Consider the following 22,214-nt stretch of genomic DNA (forward strand, 5'->3'; position numbering starts at 1 on the left):
ACTTCTGGGGAGCCCTCAGGCACACGGGGCCTGGGAGTTCTGAGGCCCCACCTTGTAGGACAAGAAGTCTTGGGATGCAGGGAGGTTGTGTCCTATGCCGTGCACCCCCTCCCCCCAGCCCAGCCACAGCCGGGCAACTGCTCCAGGCCCTGGGATGCCGAAGGGCCCCAGATCCCCCTCCCATGGTCCAGCCCAAGGAAGGCCGCCCCCGCGGGACTGGGACGGCCACCACCTCCCAGCAGCCCCGTGCCCCGGAGGCTGAGGGAGCTCACTGTGGACAGCGCTTTATTGACACATTCAGACCCCTGGGCAGGATCGGCACAGCTCCCAACTGCTGGCACCTCCCACGGGCCCAGTCTGCCGTCCCTGAGGGGGCAGGAGGGTGCCCCATAGGGGCAGAGAGGCAGCATCGAGCAGCCAGGCCTCTCCCCAGCACACAGGTGGGGGGCCGGCTCCAGCCACGGGCAGTGAGGCAAGGCGGGCAGCCGCGGCAGGGAGGGCCGGCCCGGAGCGGCTCAGGCCGCGGCCGTCGGGGCCTCGTGGTTGAGCACGTAGTAGTCGTGGACGTACATGAGCACCGCCACCGGCTGCCCGATGATGATGGTCAGCCACACGGCCGCGTTGCCGTAGTTGCCGCGGAAGAAGCGGCCCACTATCCAGGCCAGTGGGATCTGGGGACACGGGGGCCCGGTTAGCAGGCCTCAGCGACCACGGGGCTGGCTCCCGGGCGCGGAGCGGATGCCTGGCCACGCGGGGTGCTCACCTGAGCCATCATGCCCGTGAAGGCCCAGAGGCGGAACATGCGCAGAGGGACGCTCACCAGGTACTGGGTGGGGGCGAGAGGGGCGTCAGCTTACCCCTCGGCCACCCCCGCCCGAGGTGGGGCAGACGCGCCCACAGGGCACTGACCTCGTGGAAGAAGGCCGAAGCCAGGAACACCCCCGTCCTGGCTACCCACTTGCTGCTGCCCTTCCGGAGCATGGGCTTGTAGAAGTGTCTGCAAAAGGGAGCAGCCGTGGGGCGGGCGGCCGTGGGGCGGGCGCCCGGGCCATGTGCCGCCCGCCTGCTGGCTGCAGCGCCCACACCCACCTTAGGCACCACTTGTGTACGGGGATGTTCCAGTTCTGCCAAAAGTAGGTGACGGACTCAGAGTTCCTGGGGGTCGGGAGACGGCGGGTGACCGGGCTGCGCCAGGGCCCTCCCCCCCCAGCCCCCGGCCCCACACCCAAGGCCACCCACCACCAGTCCCGATAGAACTCCCGGTCTCCAAAGTGCATGAGCTCGGCCACGGCGTTAAGGCAGGAGTGGAACAGCCAGTAGAAGAAGATGAGCCAGATGAGGTGGTTGGGGACCTGCGGGGAGGCACGTGCCAGGTTCCAGAACACCACCACCCCGCCCCCCACATGCCCCAACCCGCCAGGCTGCTCACCGCCAGCTTCAGGAGGCGCTCGATGATGCGGGAGTGGTCCATGTCCTGCAGAGACAGGGTGCAGCTGGCTCCCTCGGCCCCGCCCTCAGACCCCACCCCGCGAGGGCCTGCCTGCTCACCTTGAAGGGCTTCATGGAGTTCTGGATGGTGGGGACCATCCACTGCAAAGAGGGCAGGGTGTCAGCTCGCTGGCCGCCCGAGCTACCCTCCTCCAGCAACTCCCCCACCCCGCACAGCGCAGCCCCCAGCCCAGCCCGCGTACCTGCTGAATCAGCCCCACCATGAGCTGCGTGAGGAACAGCTGGAGGAGGAAGCAGAGAACAGCGGGCTGAACCCCCCAGTGCCCCGTGGCCCCCCAGCCCGCGAGGGCCCCAGCCTCCAGCCTCACCATCTCAAGGAGCCGACGCAGCAGGAAACGCTTTCGGATGCGGGCGGAGCGGGGGAAGTTGAGCTCGTAACACAGGGTGGGGGCAAAGAGGAAGTAGTACAAATCTGCAACGGGAGGGTGGGGCTAGCAGGCCGAGGCCCCGGCCCCCAGCAGCGCCCCTCCCCCAGGCCCTGGCAGGGTTCTCACCTCGGTAAGTCAGGTTGTCAGGGTAGCTCACGGTGCACTGGGCGGCTCCCCCGTTGGCCTTCTTACCCGCAGCAGCTACGAGCAAGTGGCAGGGCGGGGTGAGGCTGCGATGCTGCCCGGGTCCAGCCCCACAGCAGGTGGCAGCCCCGGGTGGCCCCAGCCCCAGGCAGCCCCTCACCAGCCTTGGCCTTGGCCCTAGCCCTGCGCTGCTGTCGGCACCACAGGTTGACGTCCCGATAGGAGAACAGCTTGAGGAAGAGGATGGTGTACGCCATCAGAGCCAGCACGGAGCCCACTGCAGGAGAGGCAAGCTCAGGCCATGCACCTCCCACACTGGCCACAGGAGAGCCACGGCCACAGGGGCAGCCCCTGTGGCTCGCCTAGGTCTCTCCTACGGGCCCCAGAGACAGGTTGGGATGGGGCTGAGATGGGTGGCCCACCTGGAGTGATGGACTCAAGCAGTAAGGCCACAGCCGCCGGGAAGCAGAGAATAGTGGCCAAGTTGACCACGTGCAGCAGCAGCCCTGCTGGCTCCGTCAGGGCACCCTGAGGTGGCGGGGGGGAAGCACAGCGCTCAGCCGGGGGCCCTCACTCCCCGGCCAGAGGGTCTCCCTAGGGCATGGCTGCCAGGCCTGTGGTGCAGCCCCTCCCGGGAAAGCCACACACAGCCCCAAAGCCTGGATGAGACACAGTGGGCCGGGCTGCTGGTCTGCCCTAAGTCTGGCTGGAGAGGAGCAGACCTCCGGGCAGGGCGAGGGTGGGCGTGAGGGTGCTGCTCACCACAGCCAGGCGCTTCTCCACCTGGAACGCAGCCACGGCAAAGACGTTGGCCACTGAGGACAGAAGCGCCACAGGGCAGGTTCAGGCTCGGGTCAGCCCCGTCCCCACCCGAGGCCTCCTGGGCACTCAGCTCACCAATGACCAGGCACAGGGCGGGCCAGCTGTAGGGGTCCTTCAGAAACAGAGACACCACCTGGATGGGATCCACCAGGATGCCGTACCTGCGGATGGGCAGGTGGGGGATGAGGGTCTGAGCGGGGGAGAAGGGCGGGGCCTGAGCTGGCAGTGGGTGGGGCAGGGCCAGGGCCCACTCACTTGATGAGGTTCTCTAAAAATAACCGCGCATTGCTCAAGACCTGCAAGAGAGAGAGAGGGACACGACTCCGTCACCTCTGGCCCCGGAACAGCCACCCCAGCTCCTCCCGGCACCCGTGGGTCCCAGCAGCAGCCTCCACCCTGCAGGCCCAGCCCTGCCTGACCTCACGCCAAGCTCCAAGACTCGCCAGCCACCCCGCAGACGCCAGCGCAGGGGCGGGAAGCCCCTCGGCACTGCCCCCGGCACGCCAACAGGAGCCGCCCCGACACCAGGCATCTCCCAGATGCCTGTGTCTTCAGCAGCAGACAGAGACCCACGCCGTCCAGCAGCCCGCACCCATCCCACCGAGCTGGTGAGGGCCCCAAGGCCACAGCGACAGTCCCAAAGTCCAAGCCTGCCGGATGGAGCCACGACCCACGCCCAGGGCGCCGCCCTGCCAGTCAGGCCAGTCCTCGCAGAGCCCGGCTGTGTGGCAGGCGCTGCACCGGGAGTGCCCACGCCCTGTGGGCCAGAGTCCTGAGGGGCCGGGGGAAGCTGGGCCTGGAACGCCACACTGTGACTCACGCCCCTGCCCGCCTCAGCCATTCCTGCGGCAACAGCAGCTGAGGATGGAGCCCCATCACAACAAGCTCTTGCCTTAGCCGGTGGCTGGGGGCCTGGCTTTCCTCTGCAGGGACGGGGACCTGCTCCCTCACCCCACAAGGCACAGGCCCCGTGCAGGTTACGGAAGGGTCCGCAGAAAAGTGATGCTTCTCCAGGGGACACTGGTGGGGTCCCTTACCTGGCAAGGTTCACGAGGAGGTGAACAAGCTCAGAGATGCAGGGGCCAGCTGCCACACCCTCTCCCAGTCACACGCCTGAGCGGCCAGCTTACCAGGACACACGCGGTCCTACGGTGTCACCCCACCTGGCGGTGGCCTGTCCTGAGAGCTCACAGCAGGCGAGAGCTGGAGCTGCAAACAGGCAGCACCCACCTGGAGACCCAGGCTGCAGAGGGGACACAGCGCGGGATGCGCGTCTCCTACAGGAAGGGTGTGGCAGAGGTACCAGAAGCAGGGGGAAGGCTTTGGGGCGACACCAAAGGGCCAGGCAGGCCCAGGGGCTGCAGGGGAGCAGACAGTGCCGCCCAGGCAGCTGAGGGCCCGCCCCACACGACCCCCTCTTCACAAACCCAGCCTCGGCCGGCAACGGCCTCCAGAGACCAGGGACACGTCATCTCCTGGGTCTGGGCTGGCCAATGGCCCGCCCTCCCCTTGCCCAGCCAGCTTCTCACCCACCAGGCTGCATGGTGCCCCACAGCTCCCCAGGGAGCCTCCTGGGGCCACAGGCAGGGAAGGTGCGGGAGCCCCTTGCACACAGGCAGCCGCGGGAGCCACGCCCAAGACAGGCAGACACGTCGGGTGGAGGGTCAAGGGTGATGTGCCACGTCAGCCCTGAGTGGCGGGGGCAGAGCCCAGAGAGGCCCCTGCCCCCTGCCCCGCCCGAAGGCTGTACCCTGGAGCGCTGGACTCTAGCTGCCAAATGCCGGAGGAGCGGGGCCCCTGAAGCAGTGGCCTCGACCAGGCCGCAGAGCGAGGCAGGCGCAGGGCTCCCCACTCTCACCCTCCTGAGACTGAGGGAGGGGAGCCCGGGGCTAGAACCGTATTCTCACCCCTGCTCCTCCAAGTCCAGGCCTGCCCGGGGGCTCCACGCCCATGAGGGCCATTTGGAACAGAAGAGGAAACTCTTCGCGGAGCCCCAAGACCACTCACACGCGCTGCCAGGAGGCCCTGCGCCCACAGCACCCCTTCCACAGCCCCAAGGCCCACCAGCCCATCTACTCCTTCCTGCCCCCACGCCAAGCCAGAGAAGCCCCTCAGGAGACCCCAGCCCCTCGGGCACAGCCCACGGCACAAAGGCTCCCACGCTAGCCCTGCAGGCGTCTCCTGGGATTCAACAGGGACAAGGGTTGAGTTTGTGCCCTCCGGGAGCCCAGTATACGGCCGCTGCAGGCACCGCCACCGAGATCCCCCTCCACTCAGCCCAGCCACAAAAGCTCTGGCCACCCGCCCCAGGGGGCAGAGCTCGTGCCCCGCCTGGCCACAGGGACACCTGCTCCAAGATGCCACCCTACTTACCAGCATCACCACACACCAATTCAGGATGCCACGGTAGTTGTTGAAGCCACTGTCAGAGCTGAACAGAGAATCCTGCAGGCGGTGGCACCTGGAAAGCAGGAGTGGGCACCCGCAGGGCCCAAGGCAGTGAGAACCTCGAGCGAGGCCCAAAGCAGGCCCATGCCTCCCAGCACTGGCAGACACCTGTGAACCTGGCCACACCCAGCCCCTCACTCTGGGCAGCGCACGCCCATCTGCCCACCAGCCTACTCCCCAACTGTCACCAGAGAGGGGCCAGGCCGTGCCAAGCTCTCAGGAACACCCAGAGGCCTGCCGCTCCACACTGCGGGTGGGCGGGGCACGCCACAGGCAGGAGCTGGCTACGGGGCGGCTGGAGTCCCCCAGGCTGGGAGCACCCCTCCCCCCGCAGCTGCCTCTGGTTGCCGCCACCCTCGCTGGCTAAGGAGTGCTGATGGCCCACAGGAAGAGTCCACCCCAGGGGTCCGGGGGCCCATCCGGCAATGCTGGACAGATGGGGGGGTGCGAATCTGCCTTTGCAGTCAGCCCAGCCCACCACCCAGTGAGCCAAGGGCCCCACTCCAACCGCCTCCTCCCTCCATTTGGCCCACACAGGTCCCAGCGGGCACCGGCACCCAGGCACTGGACGCCTGATGGTAGGGAGGTCTACAGTAGAAGCCAGCGGAGGCGCTTTCGGTGCCCCCCGCCCTTGAGCGCTCCCACCCAGCGCCGGGGCTGGGGGACACAGACGCAGACCCTCACGTCCCTGCCTGACCCTCAGGGCGAGGCAGAGGTGGAGGGGCCACAGCACGGTGGGGCAAGGCTCAGACCTCGTGCCGGTCCTTGGCGGCAGCCCCGCCTCACCCCGAGTGCCCTGCCACCAGGAGGCCTTCCACGGCATTGAGCAAGGCCTCCGGTTTTGTAAGAGAAGCCAGGGCCTCCCCTTCCCTCCTGTGGACACAGCTCCACCTCAAGAGGCAGCTGGGGCACAGGAGAAGACAGGGCCTCCGGGGGTGGCCCTGCCTCTGTGGCAGGCCTGGCTACGGCTGGGGTCAGCACTCAGACAGCCGCACCCAGGAGATGAGGGCCAGGGAGGACGAGACACCACTCAGCATCTTCAGCCAGGGCAGTGCTGACGGTCTGACCTCTGCCTTCCCAGACCGAGGTCTGCCCCCACCTGGCCCACCCGCCTCTCCCAGTCACAGCCCTGGCCTCCTCGCACCAGCCCTCCAGCGCCATCCTGGAGCACGCGCAGCGGGGCTGTGAGCTCCACCCCAGGCACTCTGCCTTTCGAAGAGGCAAGCAGAGCTCCAAGGCCCAGCTCCCCAGACAGGACAGTCTCTGGGCCTCTCCACTGGCCGGGCTTGCCCAGAACCCTCCCCCAAATTCAAGCCCAGTCGCTTTTACTGGAAACGTCCCAAAGCCACCTCATGCTACAAGCTGCCAACCGCCATCTGCATGTCCACGCCCGGCTCGACACGCCCAGGGGACTGTTTCACAACAGCGTGACCCCTGCCCGCTTTGGGCCACCGAGAAGACCACGCTGACTTTATCTGCAGCAATCTCTAAGATGAAACTGGGGGTGAGGGAGCGGTGGCATTTTCCAAACCTGACAACAAGTAACATTATAAAAGCTCTCCCAGATCGCTGCTGTCAAGCTCCTAAGGCCTTCCCCAAGCCACCCACACCCGCCCCTCAGGTCCCTCCACCGGCCTTCTGACGACCCCCAACCCAGGCAGCTCTGTGCCCCCAGAGGTCGGAGGGCCCGACCCAGGGAAGGAAGCCCACCGCCCACCAATCCCCACAGAGGTCCAGCCTTGCCGATGCAGTCAGCTGCAGTGGACCAGAGGGCACCAGGCATGGTTGGCATGGACGCGGGGCCTGGCCGCCTTGCCCAGAGCTCTGTCACCCTCTCCCCTACTGCAGGCGCTGCCCACGCCTCTGTGCCCTCCAGCGGCCTGCCCACTTGCTCCCAAGTCCCACCCAGCCAGCAGGGCCATTCTAACTCATCACAGGTATCACCTCTTTCACCACCTCACACCAGCACTGGGAGGCGGGCACACAGGGAAACTGAGGCTCACTGAGGTTCAAAGTCTGCCCAGAGGCACAGCCCCAAGTGTGGACCACACACGCGGGACCACACGGTCCAGCTCCAGGGCCAGTTAGAACAAGGAGGGGGCAGGGTGCCAGCTCGCCTCCCAGCTGCCACCCCCTTGGCACTTCCTCCAGTTGGGTGGGCTCCCCGTGTCCTCAGTCCCTGCTAGAGAGGGAGAAACAGAGGACACCCCAGAGACAAACCCCTGGGAGAGCCCCACGACAAGAAGGCCCCGCCTGGAGGGCCCGTGAACCAAGGGCTGGAGAGCGCACAGGCGAGTGTGGTGCACCTGAAAGGAATGAGCTGAGAGGCAGGGCTAGAGGGGCGGCCCTCCTTCCGGCCCCACCCAGAGCGTGACCGCCCCGGCCAGGCCAAGGTGAGCAGGAAGTGTCGGGAGGGGAGGGAGGAAGAAGGGGGAGGAACAAGCAGGGAGGAGAGGCGGCAGGTGAGAGGAAGATGACGGGGAGGAGGGGCGGCGGAGGCCAGATGCCAAGCGGGCAGACAGAGCAAGGCCTGGTTCTGCCCCAGGAGACCCAACCCCTGCGGTATCTGGCATGAGGGACAAGCGCACAGAGCCTGTGTGTCCTGCAGACCCGAGGGGACTGTGGCCCATCCCTGCCACCTCCAGCTCCTCTTCCCAAGGGTCCCAGCCTTGACGGTGGGCAGTCGGGGCTCCTGCTGGCTCAGCCCAACTAGCAGGAGTACAGGGGAGGCTTCTGGCCACCTGACCTGCGTAGAGCAGGAAAGTGACTGCCCGCCCAGGGTGACAGCTTGGCCCAAAGCTGGCACACTCCCCCCATCTCATACAAAATGACCCCAAATCCCACCCCCTCCAGAGGGAGATGGAGCCAGCCACGCCCCTGCCTCCTGGAGAGGATAATGTGGGGAGGTGGCAGAGGGGACTCCAGGACACTCCTATCCTTTGCATCCTCCCTCAGTCCCACCTCAGGCCCACAGGAAGCCAGCACCCCTCAGGAGAGCCGCCCTCATGAACTCTGCGCCAGACCTTTGCCCACACTGCTCAGTGCTGAGATTATCTTATCTCCCAGGTGAACTGTGCGCACCCCAAGGGCAAGGACAGTGCCCGCACCACAGCTGCCTTTGCCCATCCCCTCCCCACAGTACCCAGTGAAGAAAGCCTCGGTTCTTCTTTCATGAGAGAGCAAATCCTTGCCAACCCACTGACAGGTTGCCCACCTCCTCCTTGATAATCTCTAGCTCTGGAGCTGCTTCCAAAGCCAGAGTCCCTGAGGGCCCCTGGGCCGGGAAGGCTCCGGTGGGGGGAGGGGGCGCGGAGGACGACAAAGCGACCGCCTGGAGCCAGCTGCAGGACTTAGCCAATGCCCAGGTGGGCCAGGTCCTCGCCATCAGCCACAGCTTGCTCCCCACCCGCTTCCCATGAGTCCTTCAGCTAAGCAGGGAGACCACCTGTGGGTGTGCCCACTTCAAACCCTTCTCCTGTACCCCAGCCAGGGGTGAGAGTCCCAATACAGGACCCATCTCTGACCCTAGAGCAGGCATTTGTGCTGGTAATATAAGCAGGACCCCAGGCCAATCAATCGCTGGGTAAAGGATGAGGGACCTTTGTGAAGACCATTCTTGGGAGGGTCTGCAAGGAATGAGAAACCCTCTCGCATTGCCCCCTGCCCCTTTCCTCAGGCAGTCCCAAGCTCCTGCTGGCCCACTCCCCAGCCAGCCCACCCTCCTCTGGGAGCCTTATCTACCCACAAGGCACCCCTCATAGCCCTCAGGAGGGGCCCCCTTCATCACACACCGCCAGACGCCATCCATCTCCTTCCAGGAAGAAGACAGTACGGGTGGCTGGAACCAGCCCACCTCGGGCTCCAGGTTCTGGGCTCACCCTGGGAAAGAGCCTCAGGACCCACCTAAAGATGGGCACGGGGGGGCGTCTGGAAGCTGGGCCGGCTCCCCTCGGCGCCCCCACCTGTGTGACTCTGTCAGGCGACCCTCCACCCCTAACCTCTCCCTAAGTTTCCCCGCGGAGGCCCAAGGGGCACACCTGTCCACGCAAAGTCCGGAAGCCAGGCTCTCGGGCTCGGAATCCGAGCTGCGGCGGACACGCCTGGGGGAACAGCGAGGGTCGCGCAGGCCCCGGGTCGGGGTCAAAGGTTAGGGGTCAGGCGCACCGCTACCTCAAATCCCACTGGCCGCTGCCCACGTCGACGTCTCCGTCCTTGTCCTTCTCCGGGGCAGGCGCGTCCCCCCCGGCGCCCACGTCCCGTACCTCCTCTTCCGCCGCTGCCGCCGCGGGCCCGCTGCCGCCCTGGCTCGAGGGCCGCGACCCCGTCCTCCGGCGCCGGGAGCCGCTCGCGCCGCTGCGATCGCCCATGGCCTCAGCCCGCACCCAGCCGCGGCGGAGTCGTGGTCCACCGCGCTCGCAGCGCCCGAGGCCCGAGGCCCCGCCTCCGGTCCCTCGGCCAGAGGCCGCCACCGCCCCCTGTCGGCCGCCGTAGCCTGCGCCGCCAATCAGCGCGCAACCGCCGGGTCCTCCCCGAGCCCGCGGCAGCGTCGCTCCCGGAGCTGCTAACTGGCCCGTGGCCGCGGCGCGCGTCCATTTGTAGTCCGCTGGCGCGCGGGGCACGCTGGGAGTTGTAGTCTCATGGCGCAAGCCGGAGCGCGGAGGCGGGCGCGCAGCCAGGGGCGGACGCTGCTCCCCGAGGGCCTCGGCGGAAAACGCGCGGCTTCCTGGCAGCTGGAAGCCCCTCCTGACCGCTGCCTGACCCTTGTCCCGCTCTTTCAACGCAGGGTTTCGTCATGCCTCAGCCCAGGCGCGGGGTGTGGGGATGTAGGTTATTTATGAAATGCCTCGTGCGTTACTGTCAGACAGACACCTAGGGCGTTGATGCTCCGCGAGCCCTCTAGTTACTACCGTAGGCCCCCGCTTTTCCTCCGCTTAGGTTGTTCAGACAAGCGCCAGGCCAAAGGATGGAGCGAGAGAAAGGCCCCAGGCCCCGCGTCCCGGGTACCTCCACCTGGCCCACCTACGCCCAGGGCAGCACTTCTCCCCTGCAGGCCCAGGACGGGGAAGGGCAAGGGTGCTGCCCTCGCCCCCACAATGGGCACGCCCGGCCCGCCTCTCCACCCAGCCCCCTTCTGCCCTCGTCCGCAGACTTGCAGAGCTTCCCGCCTTTCGCACCCGGGCCAGTTTTGCCAGGGCGTGGGGATCCTGAAGTGCCAGTTCGCGGCGGCCCGGAGGCTTCTGTGTCATTGCACAGTCTGCAGTCATCCAGTCGTTAAATGAAGCAACTAATACACCATAACAACTGCACGGGGAGAACCGTGGGCGGGCAAGTCCGGTCCCACTTGGCTTGACCTGCATTTTGCAAAGAGCATGGAGTGTGAGTATCCTGGATTTCCGGATGCGAGGGTTCACTGGGGGCTCAGGCCTGGTTTACCCAAGAAACACCCCTAGCCGCAGAACCCACTCCATTCACTCCTCTGAGGTAAGCAAGGCTGAGAAGATCACCTCTCTGAAAGCAAATAAACCCAGAGGCTCAGCCTGAGGTCAGCCCTCCTTCCCGCCCGGCTTGCCCTGGATCCATCACCTCCACGGACAGGCACCTGGGCCCCCTGGTGACACGTGCTTCTGCCACCGGACCATTTGCGACTTATAGCAGCCTGGCATCCCTTCCTGGCAGGCTGAGGCTACCTTGCAGGTGTTTTCGAGTAGCCTGCTAAAGGGGCCGCCCTCATTGGGCGCCAGAACCCCTCCTGCGTGCCCACATGGCCCAGCCTCGGCGGGTCAGGACCAGCCCCGTCTCTTATCCAGTGTCCAAGAACGTTCGTCTGTTCCTAGGCAGACCTGAGCCAGGGGGAGCTAGGCCTTTCTGAGTACTGATCCCAAGGGAGGTCGGACGCAGGAGAGGGTCCTCTCGGGAGCCCGCAGCGTAGGGGTGAGCCCTGGGAGCTCTGGCCCTCCCTCCCAATGACCTCTCCCAGGCAGCTAGTGGTAAGCTCCCCACCCACGCCCACGTGTCTCCGCGCACCTTCTGGCCCTGCCATCCTCCAATAAAGAGCCAAGACTAGAGGGCCGGCCCGGACTGGCACGCTGATTGGTAGAGGAGAAGATCGACGGCTCAGGCTGCCAGTAGGCCCAGAGAGGCTGAGCGCAGTAGCCAACGAGGAGTGAAGGGCCGTGTTAGAAGCGGCTGCCTGTGTCCGCGTCCAGGCTCCAAGTCGTCGGCAGACAAGAAGCAGTAGGAGTGAGGGGACCAGGGTGGACTGGGGGCCGCCAGAAAGGACCGATCTGACCGGGGCCTGTGGGGGAACCAAGGGTTCCACCACCGAAGTTGAGAGCAAGATGAAGGCCTCGAGCCAATGGGAAGGCAGGGGCTGTGAAGGCACCAATAAGGAAGAGCCCCTGTACCAGCGGGGTGCAGGGCCTGTCTGAGGGAGGCGGAGGCCTGTGGTTGATAGTGGGCGGGACTTCTAGGAGGGAGGTGGGGCCTACGCCAGCCCCGCCCACAGCCCCAGCACCTCAGGATCCTGGGTGCGGTGCGGCCCAGACCCACAGGGGAGAGGCAAAAGGTCAAGGTAGGTGAGGTTGTTTGGGGACAAATGTGTGCATGAGGAGTTGTCGAAGAAAGCTCAGTGGCGAGTTTCCCTGCTGGTGGAAGCAACACCTGGCCCGGGGTGAGGAACCTGCAGGTCTGGTCGAATAAAGGGCTGGAAGGGTTTTGGGGTTTAGAAAGGGCCTCGAGCTGACACTAGGTTGGAGGCACCGCGGGCAGGCCAAGGAAGCCTGTGAGGGAAGACACTGGACATGGTGACCAGCAGCCTGTTCTCTGGAATGCAAAGTTCTGTCCATGGACACCTGTGGAGACAAGCGTGGGCTCGTCCCAGGCACCGGGGAGGCAGCCTCCATCCTTCCACCCCCACTGCCCCTTAGAGTCTTGGAGAAGCAGAAACAGTCAATCCAGACCCCGAAGCTGAGGAGCCCTGGGGAGGAGTGGACCTCTGAGAGCCTTCCTCCCTGCCATTGGTGCCCACCCAGGTGTGAATCTGAGTTTAGGATGGGTGGGGTATTGGGCAGGGCTTAAGTCAAAGGCAGCCCTTGGACAAGTTGTTCCTCCCCCTGAGGCTCAGTCTTCATATGCAAATTAGGCAATGCTTCCTACCTATCCTCTACCAATACTGGGGGCTTTCCTGAGGTTGTTAAGGCTGATGACGCTCCCCAGAAGGGGGCGCCCACCTCCAGGTGAGCCCCACCCTGAGCAGCAGGCCCACAGGCTATGGTCTGTTGCAGGTCAGTCTCCCCTGCTGTCCATACCAGTGGAGTCTGGGTGGGCCTGTCCCCTGCCAGTGTGCAGACAGCTGCTCTGGGCCTGGGATGACCTGGTTTGACCACATGTCTCCAAAGATGTGGGACCTCTCAGCTCATGCCTACCTCCCTGGGTGCCGAGGGCATTTGCTGCGGTAGGAGTCCATGTCCCTGGGCTCTCTGAGCCCAGCACAGCCCTGCCCCTCATCTCCTCAACATGACGTCCTGTCTAGAGCCCGAGGGCTGTGGGTGGCTGTGGGCGGCTGTGGGAACTCCTATGACCCCTGGGCACCTCCTCCCCAGAGCCAGCCTGGCCCAGCTACCTATGGAGGGCTCCTCAGTGTGGGAACATATCCCCTGAGTCTGGGAGTCAGGATGTGGACAGCAGGCTGCAGGAAGGGGTCAGACCCCACACCCTCTGCTGTCCCCATGTTCTCCAGTGGCATCGAGGAAGGCTCGCTGGTGGCTGTCAGGCCTGTAGGGACAGCAGGAGCCCCTACAGGAAGAGTGGGGGTGTCCCAGGCCACAGGATTACAGGCCCTGCTGCACCTCCTCTGGCCATTCTAGATCAGTCCCGGGCCAGATCTGACTGTAGCCTCCCCAGTTCCTGGCACAGAGCAGAGTCACCTGCCACAGGAGAAATGCTAACTGCCTTGCCTTCAGGGGTCTGACAAGCCGGCCCTCCAGGGTGGAAGACTGCCTTCTCGCAAAAGAAGACACGGGCGCACCCCAGCAAAAGGCAGCGGCGCGACTCCAAGGCTGTGTGGGTAGGGTGCCACTCCCAGCGCTGGGCCTGCGCCTGCCCCGACCTCTTACGAGCGACAGGACCCGGAAGACGCCTCCTAGGTGACCCCAGTGCCCCCTGCTGCGCGGGCCCAGCCCTGTATACATCAGCCCGACACTCCGAGTTCTATCAAGAGTGGCATTTATTCTCCTCGTGGAGGTGCGGTGCTCCGGGGAGCTGGTGCTATTGTGCTTAGGAAGGAGGTCTGTCCGTCCGTCCGTCTGTCCGGCCGGCCCGGCCCCAAACGGGGGCGGAAGAGGGGCGCGGCCCGAGTAAAAATCCCGGCCTGTTCCGGGTGGGAGTATGTACAAGGCGGCGGGGCGCAGGCGGGGGTGGGGGCGGGGCGGGCCGGCGGCCGCAGCCCCCACCCGAGGGCCCCCCGCATCTCGGGCCCTACTCGTAGAATCAGTACAAAATAGGTGCTACCTAAACGTTCCTTCTACCTGAATTCGCTAAGTCGGTTATTGTGCTGCTTAGTTATGGGGGCGGGAGGGGGCCCATGGCTTTCCACGGCGGCGGCGGGGTGTGGGGAGAAGCGGGAGACCCTGGCCGGCCCACAGCCCTCCGGCCTTCTCCTTAGGTAGGTAGATAGGCATGTGGGGTAGAGTGGGGTGCCTGTGTGTGCGTGTGCATGCAGGTGTGCCCAGCGCAAGCGGGGCAGGCCCCAGCTTGGGAGCTGTGTGAACACCAAGCTGGGATGTAGGGGTCTTGGACGTGGGCTCTGCTGTGTGGCCTCTCAGGTCCAGGTGCCCCGCTGCAGGAGCAGCGGAGTAGAAGCTGGGCTTGGTACCCACGGGGATGGGGCTAGCCAGGTCAAATGCTCCAGCGTGCACCTTTTCTTCTGGCCTGGAGCCCTGGACTGACGTGACAGAGCCCTCATTGCCAGGGGATGGAAGGAATGGGATTCGGTATGGGTGGCCCTGGTGGCGCTGGGCCTTGGGGCCCTCGGTCTGTGCCACCTGAGCTGAGAACCCAGGCCCAAGTCAAAGGCAGAGCCCCACTGCCCCCAGCACTAGCTCGGCGCTGGGGCGGGGAGGAGTGAGGGGCCACGGTTAGGTCTAGGGACCGCGGCTCTCTCTGCACCTGCGGCCATCCCTGGCCCACCCAAGCCCGTTGGGCCCGTCACAAACGTACACACACACACACACACACACACACACACACACACACACACCCCGCAGGTCGCCACGTCCCTAGCGGACTCAGAAGGGGGCCTGGAACATAGTTGGTGCCTAATGAAGGATTGGTGGGTGATGGACGACTGAAGGAGGGGTCTTGGGGGGCAACCACCCCGCCCCGCCCCTGAAACCATTACACCCGCCGGCCTCTGCCGTGGGGGGGAGGAGGAGGAGGAGGGAGGAGGAGGGGGAAGAAAGTCTGCGCGTCCGGCCCCGCGCAGCGTCCCTGATCTAGGGGCCTATGGGGTGGGTGGGGCAGGGGGATACCTGATTCTCAGTAACTCTAGAGGCGGCGGCAGCTTCGCATGCAGTGCGCATTATTGCTCTATAGTCGGCTTCGGACTAACTAAGAGGGACAGGGAGCGGGCAGCCCCGGGAAGGGACGGGAGGTGGGTGGGGCTGCATGCAGTGACGTCACAAAGGCGGCGGCCAATGGGGCGGGCCCTTGGGGCGGTGTCGCCGCCGAGGCTTTGGCATAGACGGGCGTAAGTTGGCAACAGAGTGAGGGCGGGGCCTGGGGTTCCAGGGAGGGGACCGGCCTCTGAGAGGCGGGGCCTGAGGCTCCCAAGAGGCGGAGCCCGGGTGGGGCGGGGTTCAGGGGCGGGGAAAGTGATCCAGGACATCCCAAACCCCTGGCGTCGGCGGGAAGGATAGGGGCCGCAGCGCCCCTTCCCTGACCCGAGTGCAATCCGTTCATAAATATAACGTACAAATACAGAAAGAAACCCGACGCATCCGCAACCCCCCCCCCAGGGGGCTTTACCCGCAAAGCGAATACAGAGAGGTGTGTAGAGGGCTGTGCCCAGGCCTGCCTGCCGGGCCCCAGAAATCCGTCCTCCAACACCGAATGCCCGGGTACGAGGGAGGGGGCCCCGGGGCAGGGCGGGAGCGGGTTCTGAGGAGGTCGGATAAGTCCATGCGATTTGATATGCGTCATTATTATTCGTTATGGAGGACAGAGCCCGGGAAGCTGGGCTGGAAGAATTCGGATTTGGCAGGGGATGCGAGGCGAGGGTAGGAGAGCGGCTCGGACTGAGGCCCCAGAAGGAACCCAAGGGAGAGAGGTGCCGCCATCCGCCCCCCTCCCCGATCCCCAACGCGTCTAACACTCCTGGGGTTCAACGAACACTGAGGAGTAGGGACGCCTCTGCAGCCCCCCATCCTGCCCCTCCCCCGCCTGCTGCTGGGGAGGGACCGGCTCCCTGGACGTCTAGGCCGCAGGCCTGGCCCTGGAAGGCTTGGGAAGGGGTGGGGAAGACCTGAGTCTCTGCGACACGATCCAGGGGCGCAGAAGAGGGAGGAAGGGGGCGCTCCCTACCTCACCCCACCCCGGTCTTCAGAGACCTAACTCGGAGATGAGGTTCGGTTCTGGGTCTCCTCGACCCTATTGCTGGGAAAAAGCCTGGGGCACCCTGGAGGGGAAGGGAGGGGGCTCGGGGTGGGTCTCCCCTCGGGACCCTATTGCTTGAAGGGGCCGGCAGGGCCCCCGGCGGGCGGGGCGGGGCCGGGCCCCCTCCCCCTATTGCTGTGAGGAGGGGCCCGCCCTCCGGCCCCTCCGCCCGTTCGCCGGCGGAGACCTCCCTGGGGGCCCGTATTGCTGAGAGCCGACCCGGCCGGCGGAGGCCACGCCGCCCTAGGCCTGCACGGGGCTGAGCTGAGGCGCCGCGGCGGGCGCCGGGGCCGGGGGGCCGGCGGCGGCGGCGCCCTTGAAGCAGGCCGACTCGTAGTGCTTGTTGAGATAGGACTTGAGCGCGAAGCTCTTCTTGCAGCGCTTGCACTGGAAGTGCTTGAAGGCCGAGTGCGTCTGCATGTGCGCGCGCAGGTTGGAGCGGTCGGCGAAGGCCTTGCCGCAGTGCGCGCAGCCGAAGGGTTTCTCGCCGGTGTGGGAGCGCATGTGGCCCTGCAGCAGCCAGGGCCTGGAGAAGGCCTTGCCGCACACGCCGCACTTGTGGCGCAGGTCGTGCGTGAGCAGGTGCATGGCCATGGCCGGCATGGACACGTACACCTTGCCGCACGTCGGGCAGCGCCGCGCCAGCTGACTGTCCAGGCTGCGGTGCGTCTGCTTGTGGCGGCTCAGGTTCGACGACGTGGCGTACGTTTTGCCGCACTCGCCGCACGCATGCCGGCCTCCCGCGCTGCCGGCCCCAGGCCCCGCACGCGCCTCGGTGCTCGCCCCCGCGCGCGCGCCGCCCCGACCCCCGGCCCCCGATCCCGCACCGCGCGTGCCTGCCCCGGCCCCGCCTCCGCCGTCGCCGTCGGGGGCCGCCGCCGAGGCCGTGGAGGGGGCGGCGGCGGCATTGGCGTTGGCGGCCTTGCGGCGGGAGCGCCCGTCGGTGATGAAGAAGGCGTCAGCAGCGTAACCCTCGCTGACCGCCGCATCGCCGTTGATGTAGCCACCCGCGGCTGTGGCCAGCTCCGGGCGCGGGGTGGGCGGCGGCGCCGAGCCCGCAGCCGCCGGGCCCAGCTCTCCCCGCACGGCCGCAGCGTACATGGGCTCCGGGGACGGCCCTTTGAGCAGGGCCGCCTCGGCGTCGCCATCGTAGACAGAGGCAGGCCCCGCGTAGTCGTTGAGGTATCCTAAGGGCCGAGGCGGACAGACAGAGAGACAGAGGGAGAGGAACCGGGCAGCGGGCGAGACACACACGGGAGGGCGGCGGGAGACAGCGGGGTCCGGGAAGGAGGGAACAAGGAGGACAAAGAATAAGGGGCCGAGGGACCGCGGGGCAGGGAGGATGGAGACGGCAGGGAGGGGAAGAGAAGAGAGGAGAGATGAGACAGGGCCCGGCCCGGCCCCGCCCCACCCTCGCAGGAGGAGGAAAAGAGTCGCATCTTCGGGCGCGGCTGCCCCCCCCCACCTTCCGCGGAGCTTCAAGGTCAGGGGGGAGGGGCGGCGCTTCCCTCGCCCTCCTTCCCCTCCTCCCCCCCTCCTCCCCTCCCCCTCTCCCTCCCCCTCGGGTTCTCCCCACTTCAGCAGTTTTCCCTGATTATGCAACACACTGCAGACCCGCAGCGCACAAAGCCAGGACCGCCTGTCCAGGGACCCCGTCGCTCCCGCTCTCATGGCTCCCAGCGGCTTTTCCACTGTGCTGAGAACCCGCGCCCAGCCTTGATGCCGACCCTCTCCGGTGCTCGAGGTCTCCCCACAAGCCCTGGAGAATTCTACCTCCCGCAGACCTCTAGCACCTCCCTTTCATCTCCCAGCTCTCCCACTACTCACTAGATTTGACCACCTTCAGCTCCAGCCCTATCTCCCTCCATCCACTCTGCTTCTGCCCCCACTCCCTTCAGTCATCCTGCAGCCTTGGGTCCTACCTTGTTCCGCATTGCCCTCTTCCCCCAGGCCCTAATCCTTTATGGGGGCCTTCCTCAGCCCCAGGACAGACGACCAGGAAGATGCTGCATTGGAGACAGTGCCAGGGCGTCCACCAGGGGACACCTTCGCAGGGACAAGCTGCAGGCAGGCAGCATTATTCATGCCGGTAACTGCAGCTGTTCTCAAGGCATGAGATGGGTCTCACAACCTCAAAGTCACAAATGCACACCCCACACAATACAGGCTCTGGCTTCTTCAGGGTTACACTCAGCCTCTCAGACACTGTCAATCCTGGAGTCCCCTCAGGGTGGGCTGCATGCTGACCCAGGCCTGTGCCACCTACTCGTGCAGGGTCAGACATGCAGCCACCCAGACACTCTCAGCTAGGGTCACCAGTCACATGGGCGCAAAGCAGCCTCAGAGTCACATGGTCCCATGTAGTGGCACACAGGCAGGCACACACTCATACAGGGTCACACACAAGCGCACACAGTCACATGGCCACACGCAGTCACATGGGCACACACAGGCTCGCACACAGGCTTATGCTTCTTCAGGTCACACTTGTTTTACCACCCTAGCTGCTGGCACTCTCAGACCCCTTGCCTGCGTGCTAACAGTTGTCCTTGAATTTGGGCGCCCTTACACAAAGAGCCTCCCCCTGCCTCCAGCACTTTGGACTTCCCGGCCCACAGCCCACCTGCCCACACCCTTCTCCCTGACCCTGGATTCAGGGAAGAAGACACTGCTGCTGCCTCGGCTGGGACCTTTGCCCTGACAGGTGGGCCGCCCCCACTGGACCACAGGGCTACTCCCTGGAGCTCATAGCACTTCCCTGATGGCCCTAGCAGGGGGTCCTGGAGGTGTAGCCAAAGAAGAGGAGAGGGCTCCGAAGCAGGCTCAGCTTCCTGAGTGTGGGTTTGCATGCATCGCTAAGTCCTGTCATGTCAGCAGGTGTCCATGCTGTGTCGGTCAGGGTGTGGGTCAGTGTGTACCTTCAGGTACCTCCTGTTCCTGCCCCCTGTTCCCCACAGTCTCTCCTGCATTGACACTCTCGCTGCCCAGCCTTGGCTCCGTTCTGGCCTACCTCTGCCTTCCCCTCTCCCTACCCCCCATCTCCCTCCCCTCCAAGCCCCACTCCAGCCACTGCCTCCTGCTGGTTCTGGTTCCCTCGGGTCTATTTCCTGGGGCCCCTGCTCCCTCCAGCCCCACACTCTGGCCCTCTACCCCTTCCGGCCCTGCCCTGGGCCCCTCGCCGCCCCCAGCCTCATCCCAGCTCACACCTTTCTCCTGCAGTCGCTCGCCGAGGTCGCTTCGGGCGCGCCCGTAGGAGCTCTCGAGGTCTGCCGAGGAGAACGTGTCAAGTTTGACCTTCTTGACCAGGAAGGATCTGGGCATGATTCCTGCGGGGCTCCGGCGCTGTGGGCCTGCGGAGCCGGGACGCGGGGGGGCTGCGGCCGCGGCGGGGCCCCGTCACCATCCGAGGGGCGGCGGAAGCAGCACGGGTCCCCACTCTGGCCTTTGGGTGCTGCCGCGCGAGTGCCGTCCTCTCTTCTGCCTGCCTGTCCTGCGTTTCCTCCTCTGCTCCTCGGGATCCCTTTTCTTCTCCTTCCTTCCTTCTCTTCTCTTCTTCTATTCTCTTCTCTCTTCTCCTCTTCTCTCTTCTCTTCCTTCCTTCCTTCCTTTCCTCCTCTGGTCCCGGCTCCCCAGCCCGCAGTGCCGCCCCTGGACAGGCGGGGGAGGAGGCTGGGAGGGCGGGGAGGGGGGGAGCGGCTCCGTCCCGGGCCCGGAGGCTGCGAGTGGGTGCAGGGCTGGCCCGGCTCCGCGGCCCCCTTCCCCTCCCCCCCGCCACCGCGGCGGAGCCTCAGTCAGCGACCCCCCATGCCCCCGGAGGTGGCGGCGCCGGGCCCGGAGAACGGGGCGGCGGCGGGAGTGCCGGCAGCTTCAGCACCGCGGCCAGCGCCGGCCCGGCCAGCACCTCGGCCAGCGACCGGGCGGGTAAAGCCGGCGCGAGCTGCGAGGGGCGGGCCGCGGGGGCTCGGCCGCCGGGCGGGGGTCCTCGGAAGGGGGTCTCTGGGAGGCTTGCTTTATTGTTCTGCAGCCGGAGCGAGCGGCGGCGGCGGCGGCGGCGGGCGGCGGGCGGCGGGCGGGGGTCCTCGGGGGGAGGGGTGCGCTGGGAGGGCGGGCCGAGGGAAGGTGGGAGGGAGGGACGGGGGCTCCGGGGGCGGGGCTCGGCCCTCCGACAGCTCCTGGGCCCGGCCTCCTGCACCCGCGGCCGCCTCTGCCTGCGGCCCGGCCCAGCCTCCGGCTTTTAAAGCCCAGGAGCTGAGGGAGGGGGTGGGAGGAGTGGGGGAGAGGACGGCGGAAATGGCTGCGCTGGGCCGGGCCCCCGCCAGGATCTCCTGGGAGGGGTCTTGGGGATGCCGCGGCCCGGCTTGTGTGGAGTTCCCCCGAGAGACTCCAGGAACGGAGGCCCAGCTGTCCGCGGCATTGTGGGGCGTGGGGGGAGAGGTGGAAACAGGCCTGGGACCCACGAGCCCGGACTTGGGATCTTTGGGGGAGGAACGCAGGGCGGACCCCAGAATGGTCCGGCCAGTCTAACTCTCGGGTGTGGAGGCGAGGGATCTGCGGGGGCAGGTGGGGGAGGCGGGAGGCGAAGGAGCGAATGCTGAGGCAGCGAAAGTGCAGTGTGGAAGTGCTGCGCTCGCCCTGTGCCGCAGTGGCTCCCTGCCACTCGGTCACCCGGGCTGACCCCGCGCCCGCTGGAGAGGCCTCCTCCACCCCCGCCTTCCTCCCAAGGGCCGGAGGTCGAGCGCAGCGGCGACGCACCGAGCGGGATGTGAAGGGGGAGAGGGGCTGCTTTGCCCTTGCTCCAGAAATTCGGTTTCACTGGTGGTTTTCCGCCCTCCCGCGCGCCTGCAGCTCCCCCACGCGGCCCCGCAACCAGGCGGATAACCCTTCCCCCGGCCGCCCGCCCCGAGTTTGCAGCCCCCATGACGTCAGGCCCAGCAGCCAATGGCTGGCGCGGGGGTGCGGGGAGTTCCGGGCCGCACAATGGCCGCGCGCGAGGACATATGTCCCCAATTAGGGCCCGGCGCCGCCATTGTCCCCTCACCCTCCCCCGCCCGGAGGTTCGGGTCTCCACGCTCCGAGCGCTCCCCAACGCAGCCCTCCGTCCCTGAGGACCAAGGTTGCAGGGGTGGCTCCGGGAGTATCCGGGCGCGTCCGAGCCGGGAGCGCGTGCGCACCCGGCGCAGAGAGCGGTGACCTTGTGCGGGGCGGCACGGCGGTCCCGCGGACACCTGCCGGGAGCGCGCGGCGGGAGGGCCGCACCGGGGGCGCGCGTTCGGGGGCGTGCCGGGCGCGCTGAGCTCAGCGCCCCGCCGCCTGCCCGGCTCTCCGGTTCCTCCCGCATCTCAGCCCAGGAGCCGAGTGAGCGTGGCTGTGAGCGAGCCAGCCCGGCGCGGGGGCGCGGCGGAGACCACAGGCCCGCTTTGTGGCGGCGGTCCAGGCCGCGGCAGTGGCGGGATATTCATCTCGCGTGGCAGTTGCTCCCAAGGGGCGGGGGCGGGGCGCGGCTGGCCCCTTATCGCAGAGCCGCAGCCGGCGGGCCCCGCAGTGGGGGCGGGGACGGGGATCCCCCTCGGCCGAGCCACTCGTCCCTGCCCCCTCCCAGGGGGGCCAGGCAGAGGCGCAGCCGGAGGCACGGGCCCAATTAGCATTTTGATTGCGGGACTGGGGGGCCCATCTGGACCGAGGCCTAATTACCGGGCTAACCCTCGGGGCGCCAGCGGGACGGGCCAGGCGCACTCCCTTCACCCTGGGTTCCCCGCCTCCCGAACAGTCCGCCCCGGTACTGCTCTCGGACCACGTCCCTGTCCCCCTCCGTTATCCCAGTGGCCCTGTCGCTCTGTCCGTGTACTTTTGCTCCTCCACCCCTTCCCTCATTCTTCCACTCCCCTACCCTGTCCTTTGTCCCTCCCTCTGCACCTGTTTCCTCAGTCCCATTCCTCCATCGCCCTTCGCTTTTCCCTCATTTCTGTTCCTTCATCCAGCTTCTCGATTCTTCCATTCCTGGCTCGCTGTCCCAGACCCTGCCTGTCTGTCAATTTCCCCGTCCCCGAGGCTCCCAACCCTCTTGACCGACCGGGCGTCAGAGCACCGACACATGTGTCCTACGGCCCGGGCGCTCCCAAGGGGATCATTTAGGCCGCCCTCGCGCTCGCACTCGTTTGGGGTAGAGCCTGCAGCCCCTCGGGGCGCCCAGCGGGGAGGGGCAGCTGGGCCTAGGCCTTGGCCATCAGTCCGAAAAGGCCAGGTTGTGGAGCACACATGCGGCTCGGAAGCAAT

General features: G+C 66.6%; 2 protein-coding genes across 4 annotated transcripts; both read right to left on the reverse strand.

Moving 5' to 3' along the window:
• Nucleotides 1–268: 268 nt before the first annotated feature.
• On the reverse strand, nucleotides 269–9,761 carry DGAT1 (diacylglycerol O-acyltransferase 1). Of its 3 annotated transcripts, none has more exons than XM_033843049.2 (17): nucleotides 9,462–9,754; nucleotides 5,217–5,304; nucleotides 3,099–3,139; nucleotides 2,919–3,004; nucleotides 2,784–2,836; nucleotides 2,444–2,549; nucleotides 2,182–2,298; nucleotides 2,004–2,078; nucleotides 1,818–1,921; nucleotides 1,692–1,730; nucleotides 1,549–1,590; nucleotides 1,430–1,474; nucleotides 1,240–1,352; nucleotides 1,090–1,155; nucleotides 910–997; nucleotides 764–826; nucleotides 269–671 (listed from the first exon to the last, which is right to left on the reverse strand). In XM_033843049.2, the coding sequence occupies exons 1-17, from the start codon at nucleotides 9,656–9,658 to the stop codon at nucleotides 516–518; spliced, it is 1,479 nt and encodes a 492-aa protein (XP_033698940.1). In that variant the 5' UTR covers nucleotides 9,659–9,754; the 3' UTR covers nucleotides 269–515. The 3 variants fall into 3 exon arrangements, with proteins under 3 accessions (XP_033698940.1, XP_033698942.1, XP_033698941.1); XM_033843051.2 differs by lacking the exon at nucleotides 9,462–9,754 and adding an exon at nucleotides 6,436–6,819; XM_033843050.2 differs by lacking the exon at nucleotides 764–826 and having other exon boundaries at nucleotides 9,462–9,761.
• Nucleotides 9,762–15,808: 6,047 nt separating this feature from the next.
• SCRT1 (scratch family transcriptional repressor 1) lies at nucleotides 15,809–19,499 on the reverse strand. Its single transcript, XM_033843143.2, has 2 exons — nucleotides 19,148–19,499; nucleotides 15,809–17,128 (listed from the first exon to the last, which is right to left on the reverse strand). The coding sequence occupies exons 1-2, from the start codon at nucleotides 19,260–19,262 to the stop codon at nucleotides 16,185–16,187; spliced, it is 1,059 nt and encodes a 352-aa protein (XP_033699034.1). The 5' UTR covers nucleotides 19,263–19,499; the 3' UTR covers nucleotides 15,809–16,184.
• Nucleotides 19,500–22,214: the final 2,715 nt, after the last annotated feature.

Source organism: Tursiops truncatus, chromosome 17 (assembly GCF_011762595.2).
Source record: "Tursiops truncatus isolate mTurTru1 chromosome 17, mTurTru1.mat.Y, whole genome shotgun sequence".
NCBI classification, from domain to species: Eukaryota; Metazoa; Chordata; class Mammalia; order Artiodactyla; family Delphinidae; genus Tursiops; species Tursiops truncatus.

Bases quoted from the DNA above. Each gene is read 5' to 3' on its own strand.
- SCRT1 (XM_033843143.2), bottom strand. From the start codon at position 19,262: ATGCCCAGATCCTTCCTGGTCAAGAAGGTCAAACTTGACACGTTCTCC. The intron at 17,129-19,147 runs GTGTGAGCTGGG...CTCGGCCCTTAG, and splicing joins CGAGCGACTGCAGGAGAAAG to GATACCTCAACGACTACGCG.
- DGAT1 (XM_033843049.2), bottom strand. From the start codon at position 9,658: ATGGGCGATCGCAGCGGCGCGAGCGGCTCCCGGCGCCGGAGGACGGGG. The intron at 2,837-2,918 runs GTGAGCTGAGTG...TTCTGTCCTCAG, and splicing joins CGCCCTGTGCCTGGTCATTG to TGGCCAACGTCTTTGCCGTG. The intron at 827-909 runs GTCAGTGCCCTG...GCCCCCACCCAG, and splicing joins CTTCGGCCTTCTTCCACGAG to TACCTGGTGAGCGTCCCTCT.